Consider the following 7,982-nt stretch of genomic DNA (forward strand, 5'->3'; position numbering starts at 1 on the left):
TGTTGATGAATGATTGAGGTTTTATTTATAAACATGTTGAGGTGGTATATGCATGATTGTGTTAAATGCCTTGTTTTGGTGTTATTTTTGTTACTTTGTACAGAGGTATTGATTATCGGGCATAAGTATCGATACTTCTAAGCTAATTCGAATGTGCAGGAAAACAATAGCTCATTTTGGTATCAATATCAGTTCTCGAGTATCGATACTCGGGTAAAAGTATAGATACTTTTGGGACTATAGATGATTTGTTGGGTTTTTAATTTAGACGAGAAACAGAATGCTAAAAAGGTACCCATTTTTCAAACGGTATCGATATCCATTATGAGAAATATCGATACCATCGAGCGTGTATCGATACCCACGTGACTTTTTGGAAATTTTCATTAAGTGGTATTTAAGCATGTTTCAACTTGATGAAGAGGTCGTTTAATGTCGATCTGATTGATTTTAATGTCGCCTAGGGTATTTTAGACTTAAAATTTCCTAGATGAAGTTGCATACAAATGAGACTTTGTATGATACATGACGTCGTGATGGTTGATGTGGCGTCTTGGTATTCAGGCTCCGCGACCGGGCTGGGTACAGGGTATTACACTTACTATTATTTAAACCCCCTAACTAAGTTGATGTTACGAGTCAACTGAACACTAACTCGATTGAGAAAATTACAAAATTATCCTTTAGTATTTGAAATAAATTATATTCTTATAAGTTATATATATATTTTTAATTGTAATAAAAACAATTAAAATTACAAATAATGAGACTTAAACATCATGCTTAAAAGCTCAGGTTACCACCACTCCCAATACTTCATTTGGATTTTTTTGTACGTTTTAATATTATTACACAAAAATTTTCACCTACACATATTGCATATTTCATTTCGCATATAAATGTTGTTATTATTAGTTGCAGTCATACGCTTTTTTATTTACGTGTGTTCTAAATATGTAAGTTCCACACACGTGATAAAATTTTTAATATCAATTATGTGGGTGAAAATTAAGAAAATCTATAAAATATTCTTTTAAAAGTTATTGATAGTTAAAAATACGAGTCATCGAAAATCGAGAGTAATTTTCTTATTTAAATTAATTTTTATTTATTTGAAAATAGTAAAAAATATATACTTTTGCTAATTGAGTCTTAACTCAATTAACATGAACATTATTACTAATGCAGGAGGATGTGAGTTCAAATGCACTAAAACGTATTATCCTCCTATTTATGGGTTGGGGAGTAATGCATGCTCGTTCTCATGCTATGTCTTCCTTAATTTGTTAAAAAAAAATACAACATGTTTTGCAATATGCAAACTCGGGCTAACTCAATTTCTTTTTAGTCCAAAATAACGATCCAACAATTGATTTTTATTCAATGTGATACGCTGAAAGTGCAAAAGAAAAAATGCTCATAAGTCTAAGGTGGGAGAGATTTGGAAGTTGAGATTCCAAAGATCAAACTTTCCATTGACAAAATCATAATGTGCACCTTTCAAGACAAGGGTTTTCTTAACCAATGCCTCTCTCACAAATGGATATGTCAATAGGTTCCCCAAAGATACATTCACTGCTTCCTGCATTTAGTTTAATAGCACCAAACATTACACATTACATGAAGTTTAATAGCAACATATACCAACACGCTATACGAATAAAAGATATAGATATTGTGACTTTTAAAAGGTCAAGACATTAGCATGACAGCATAGATTAGACAATATTTTTTATTGTTATAAAATTATAAAATCCATACTTATCAATTAAATATTAATGTGTGAAAAGTTTTAATTTTTCTTTTAAAAAGAAAAATTCTATTATGAAAAAACTAAGGGAAAAAATGTAAAAAAGAATTCAGGTGTCAATAAGGTCTGAACATGTTAACCTTAATAATGTTAAAGTATCATGGATGATATTCTACCAGGAGTCGAATTGCATTTGTCCCTCTACTTAAAGAATAGAAAAATTAATTTTTGTATGTTGGATCAAGGAACAAATCGGTAATTTTTCCTACAAATTTTATTAATTTGTACTATTAAAAACAAGTATGAATGATAAAATAACCAAATAATAACACGTGACATGTCCTCATGCTGATATAGAGGGACCAATTTTTAACACTAGAAATTGATACAATTTTTAACAAAAAGACCAGTTTTACTCTTTGATCTAACGTAAAGGAGTTGATTTATCAATTTTTTAGTAGAGAGACAAAATGTAATCCAACGCCAGGAGTTGGTAATCTCATGCGTGTTTGATTTTATTTTTATTATGGTGATTTGTCCTTGCTTAGTGAATAGTTGATTAATTACGACAACAAAAAACGATGAAATGTTAAACATATCTGCAATGCTATCTCTGAGTATTAATGTTGGCCGAAACAAGTAATGATGCAGACATGAAACTAACCTTCTCGCAGTAGGTGCATTGCTCCGCGAAACTCATCTCGTTTTTTTCTGATTTCACCTTGGTCTTTGCAGATCCACAGATGCTAACCCATTGTTCTATGAAATCACTGCAAAGTTCAATTTTCAAACATCAAATACATCACGTATGAACATTCCATTTGTATTATACACGTAACCATAAATTTTCGACAAAGGAGAGGATCGAAATCGTAAAATAATGATTGTAGCATCGCAATATAACTGCTATAGGAGGGAAGGGTCCGAAATCATGTGCAAATTTTTAAGTCAATAGAAACTGTCACGAGAAAAGGCTTGGCAAAGAGAAACTTCCTTCAATATATATACACTGATTCAATAAACGACTTACCTAGCAGTGGTGCCATCATCTGGGATAGACATTAGCCCTTTGATACCTCCACAGTTGCTGTGTCCAATGACCACAATATTCTCTACCTGAACCAAACATTGTGTTATGTTTCCACGTTTAATTACATAATCACTCCTCAATCTGTAAATAAGAGAATAAAATGTGTTTCAATATGTTCAAACTCACGTCCTCCTGAATTAACTATAATATTGATGCATAATACCATTATTTTTAAATTACTTGAACATATTATCAATCGAAGAGAAAATTATAGAAAATATAACAGTAAAATCATATATTCCCACTGATAATGTAAAATTACTCTAACCAAATGTCTCAAAAATACATAATTAACATTTGTTTCTAATAAATATTTAAATATTCACATGAAAAATGATTTCCAAATATATAGGAGAAAAATTTTAAAACATATAAATCTGCCATGCATATAATTATATCCAACTATAATTAATAATTCATTAGAAAAGAACTTGGGACTTGATACCTTGAAACAGTTTTGGCATGGCTAGTGAGTAGTGACAAGAGATGAAGTTGCCCCCACCAAAGAGCCAACATCCACTGTACAATTAATATCTACTGTCATTAAAAAAGGAAAAAAAATTCACCTTTAGATGCAGGACTGCATATTCAATAGCCGCACCAACTCCGCAGTATTTATTCTACAGTGAACGATACAAATCAAAACATAAAAAACTGATGCACTGATTTAAGTGATATATATAAAGAGAAATATGTAATTAGTAAATTAACTTCTTATTCAACAAAATTAAAAAAATCTGTAAGTAGTGAATAAGTTTTAACCTGTGTCCACCAGTTAAGCAATTTTACATTTATTATCGACTATTCTGAGTCAAACCAACACAATTAAAAATAAATAACGTAAAATTAGGCGAACCTTGTCATATGGCGGGACCATGCTGGCAATGTTTCGAACCATAAAAGCTTCCCCTGGTTGGAAATCCAGGATGTGGGACGGACACACTCGAGAGTCCGAGCATGCAAATATCAAATACTGCATCATCATAATAATAATAATAATAATAATAATAATAATAATAATAATAATACAATCGATTAGTTAGAACATTCAACACATGTATTTAAAATATAAATTATGAAGGAATGATAATATTCATATATATATATTTAAACAATTTCATTATAGATTTTAATCATATTTGTTATTTGTGACACAAAATTTAGAATTACTCATAGCCCTTTTCTAACCTATAAATAAGAGCATATTGTGTTTCAACGCACTCGAACTCGCATCCTACTACATTGACAATAATACTTATGCCAATCGAGATAAGACTCGATCGATATATATATACTTAAATCCTGTACTTATAATCAAATCTATACTATTAGCTAAATTTCTAATTGAATTTAGGATCATTTGATTTTGTTATACTAACTCAGTTAATAAAATTATAAAATAAAATATAAAATAAATTATATATATTTAAAAATGTTATAAGATTAGTAATTTGATTTTTTTTCATTTAAATAAAATCGTATCTTTTTTTTCTCCTATTCTATTTTTTCTGTTCTTTAAATAAATAAACTTAAGTTTTTACCTTTTCATTATTCTATCCATACAAATAAATAACCATTTATTTAAAAATATATTTAAAAATTTAAATTATTTATTTCAAAAGATAATTAATTTTAATAAATTTTACTCTTTTGATAATTTTTTCCACCAATAATAGAATTCTAGTATGAATTAAAAAACCCAAAGCGACTTTTTTTCTCAAAAATGTTGAGTGCACAAAATGACTAGATATCAACTCGTTAAAGCTACTGCAGTTTCACATCATAATTTGTCAAAGTCTTCTTTATCCGGAAAAGAAAAAGACAGATCACTACATTTCTTTCCCTTTACCACCATTCAAGTGTGCAAATGGCCATACACGGCACCATTTTGAGTCAGCATATTCTTGGTTCAAAACTTAATGCCTTACGTAGTTGAAAATGTAACCATTCACAAAATATAAATCTATCACCAAAGCTGATCATGGTCTAGTCAAGTTGAGTTCGAATTAGATCCATTTAAGGTATTTAGATTAATTTTTTGAGTTCAGGTCTAGCTTGACCTAAAAGGTGAACTTTTTTTTTTATCTTGACTCAATTTAAGAAAGGTAAACCTAAGCTCGATCCGACTCACCAATATTTGGTTTTTTAAAATTAATTTTTATTTAAAAATATTTTTAAAAATATAATTCACTAAATGCATTAAAACACTAAAATAAATTTTTTCTAACACATTAAAAAGATATTTAAAAGCATTTATAATAAAAAGTACCATAAATATAATAAATATTTTATAGTATTAAATGTAATTTTTAAAATTTTATATTTTAGGTGAGATAAGTTTGTTTTTAGGTTTTGAGAATGAGTTTAATTGTTATTGAATTAATGATTTATTATAAATATAATTATATAATTATTATTTTACATATATAATTAATATAATTATTTTTTATAACATAATATATTCAGGCCGAGTTTAGCCGGACTTGAGCTAAAAAAATCTCACTCAAGACCTAATCTATATAGAAAATGAACCTTATATTTTACTCAAATTTATTTTTCAAACCTGGTATTTTTTTCAAACCCTCACATTTTACGAGCAGACCTTCAAGCCTAAATGAGTGATTCGACTAATGAGTATAGGTTTAAGGTTCACCAAAAAATTAAATATCAGTTCAAGCTTTAATGCTTTTTTAGATTTTTTTTTCATTTGGTTTCAAAAATAGCAAAAAAAAATTCGGTTTAGTTTAGTTTATTATTTTTTAAATAAAAATGGGATTAATTTGATTTAAAAAATTAATTTCTATATTTTTAAATTAGTAAAAGAATAGCAATCCAATATGAATGTACGTTGTAAACTTTTTTATCACCCTTAATATATGATAATTTTAAAAAAAAAATCAAGTGATTAGCTTAAGCTTTGACATCCATTTACCATGTAAAATAAACCCAAATCTTCTAAGTAAATATATAAGAGAAAAAGAAAAAGAAAAAGATTATGAAACGAACCTTGGGGCATTGGCCTTTGGCAAGTGTACCGTACAAATCAGGATATTTCCTGAAAAAAATCATATTAAGCTAATTATAATTCATTTTCAAGAAAAAGGAAAAATGCATTCAGCCAATTCAATCACTTATTTTTCATCTTTTGGTGCAACCTCAAATCCGTTTCACTTGTCACCTTTTCCAAATCCACTTTCTTCTTAATAATAATTAATTTAACAATATATTATTTCATTAAAATATTAAAATAATATTAATAAAACCACAATAGATTTAAATATAATTTAATGGACACTTAAATTTTTCATCAACTTAATAATTTGTGTTTATCTATATTTTATATGACTGGGAAAAGAAGGGAAAAAAACGAAATAAACGCTTTAACGAATTGAAAAGAAAAATGGAAGCATGAAAATGAAGAAAACAAAAAGCAGTCACATAACATCAAATAAAAAGGTAATAAGAAGAAACCAAAACGATACGGCACATTACGACCTGAAAGACAAATACAAACTTCCTGTTTTCTTTTTTATTTTTGTTTTCCGAAATTATTTTCTTAATGTTGTGAGTTCAGATTGTTTCTTTTTTCTTTTTTTGAATAATGTGAGTTCAGTATATTGTCACTTTATAATTTTAGATAATATACATAAATTAATATTTATAATAACCAATTATTAAAATTTTATTATATCCATAATCGCTTAAATATATAAAGATAGGAACATACTCGAATTTTTCTGACTTGAAATGAAGGAAACCGGTTTTGATCCGGTTGTCGGTGTCGCAACTGCCAGCTGCCTCTAAGTCGGCTGTTATTTGCTTGATTTTTTCAGCGGCAACACTTCCGAGATCAGCTTTCTCACTGCAACCGACGACGGTAAGCCATCATTACAGACTTTAAGGTTCTGATCAGTATAGGTGCCGGAAAATGAAATCTTCGGTTTTGTTTTATCTTCCGGTTCGGACCAGAAATAAGAATCGTTTAAACAAAGGACGGACCGTAACACTACCTGAGAAGCTTCGACAAAGCTGCAATCGCCTCCTCGTAAGACTCACCTCCCATATCTACTTCCTTAAAAAAGAAAAAGAAATAAATCATTAATTTTATTAGAAAATTGAGTCTCGAGATGTGATTTGAATCAGGATCAACGCATAAACAGAAGATTAAAAGGAATACTAAAGAACAGAATTCGGAAAGAGAAAAGAACAAGAATCCATTTATCTTTAATGATACTTTCTTTATTAAAGAAAAAAAACACTTACTGATTCTGAATTTGGGAAGGACTAAAAAGGAGATTGAATTCACTAACCAGATAAGTTGATAATCACTGTTTATTTGTGATGAAAAATAGATATATGTATCAAGCAGTTTATAACTTCTGCTACAGATTTCGCTCTATTTATAGTGGTTTATTTATTTACCCGGAATATGAAGTAAAATGTTTGTAAAAGGAAATAAATATTAAAATTTTGAAGCGGTGGAAGCGTTTGTCTTGTGCTTTATTTATGGTAAGGGTTGACAGAAAATCTGTTAGTGTTCCGTTTAATTCTCGTTCCGTTTTTTATTGAATTTGACCCTGTTTCTTTTTTAAGCATTATTACAATCAATTAACCTAAAACAAAGTACTTTCTTCCCCTATCCAACGCCATTTTGGTCATTCTTATCTTCTTTGAGAATATATTCTAGTCTTTAATTCTTAACGATCGCTAGAAGCTGACTAATGCGTCTGATTAATACTGATCTGTCTGATTAATACTAATCTTGAAGACTTCAAGTTAGATACATGAATAGCTTCAAATACCTCCAAACTATCTGTTTGTAACAAGACTCTGTCACATTGTTCTCCATGTAGAATTGATAATCCAATAAAAATATTGCATAACTTAGCATAAAAAATTGAGCATTTCCTCAAACGTCTGTTGAAACCAAGAATCCACTCCTTTCACTCACTTCTCAAAACTCTCCCTACAGCAGCATGTTCGAATTCAATCTTTACCACACCATCAGTTTGTAATCTCACCCAATTACCACCCCAATCGGGCTCACCTCTCTTGGCTTGTCTTGCGACAGAATTGCTTTTACGAATAGACACACATTGCTTAGCCCAACTAAAAGATTTTTTGATAATTTCTTCTGTACTC

General features: G+C 29.1%; 1 protein-coding gene across 4 annotated transcripts; it reads right to left on the bottom strand.

The window, feature by feature from the left end:
• Positions 1-1,323: 1,323 nt before the first annotated feature.
• On the bottom strand, positions 1,324-7,368 carry LOC121217328 (carbonic anhydrase 2). Of its 4 annotated transcripts, none has more exons than XM_041092865.1 (9): positions 7,104-7,368; positions 6,851-6,912; positions 6,568-6,702; positions 5,847-5,895; positions 3,697-3,813; positions 3,407-3,460; positions 2,781-2,866; positions 2,415-2,520; positions 1,324-1,582 (listed from the first exon to the last, which is right to left on the bottom strand). In XM_041092865.1, the coding sequence occupies exons 2-9, from the start codon at positions 6,901-6,903 to the stop codon at positions 1,418-1,420; spliced, it is 765 nt and encodes a 254-aa protein (XP_040948799.1). In that variant the 5' UTR covers positions 6,904-6,912; positions 7,104-7,368; the 3' UTR covers positions 1,324-1,417. The 4 variants fall into 4 exon arrangements, with proteins under 4 accessions (XP_040948799.1, XP_040948798.1, XP_040948800.1 ...); XM_041092864.1 differs by lacking the exon at positions 3,407-3,460 and adding an exon at positions 3,286-3,359 and having other exon boundaries at positions 2,781-2,921; positions 7,151-7,312; XM_041092866.1 differs by having other exon boundaries at positions 7,151-7,312.
• Between the last annotated feature and the right edge of the window lie 614 nt (positions 7,369-7,982).

The sequence above is a fragment of the Gossypium hirsutum genome, chromosome D05, assembly GCF_007990345.1.
Source record: "Gossypium hirsutum isolate 1008001.06 chromosome D05, Gossypium_hirsutum_v2.1, whole genome shotgun sequence".
In the NCBI taxonomy this organism is placed as follows: Eukaryota; Viridiplantae; Streptophyta; class Magnoliopsida; order Malvales; family Malvaceae; genus Gossypium; species Gossypium hirsutum.

Excerpts from the sequence above, each read along its gene's own strand:
- LOC121217328 (XM_041092864.1), bottom strand. The coding sequence starts at position 6,903 with ATGGGAGGTGAGTCTTACGAGGAGGCGATTGCAGCTTTGTCGAAGCTT. Across the intron at positions 6,703-6,850 it reads GCTTTGTCGAAGCTTCTCAG|TGAGAAAGCTGATCTCGGAA; the intron begins GTAGTGTTACGG and ends CGTCGGTTGCAG. Across the intron at positions 3,360-3,696 it reads TGGTCCCGCCATATGACAAG|TGGATGTTGGCTCTTTGGTG; the intron begins GTTCGCCTAATT and ends TTAATTGTACAG.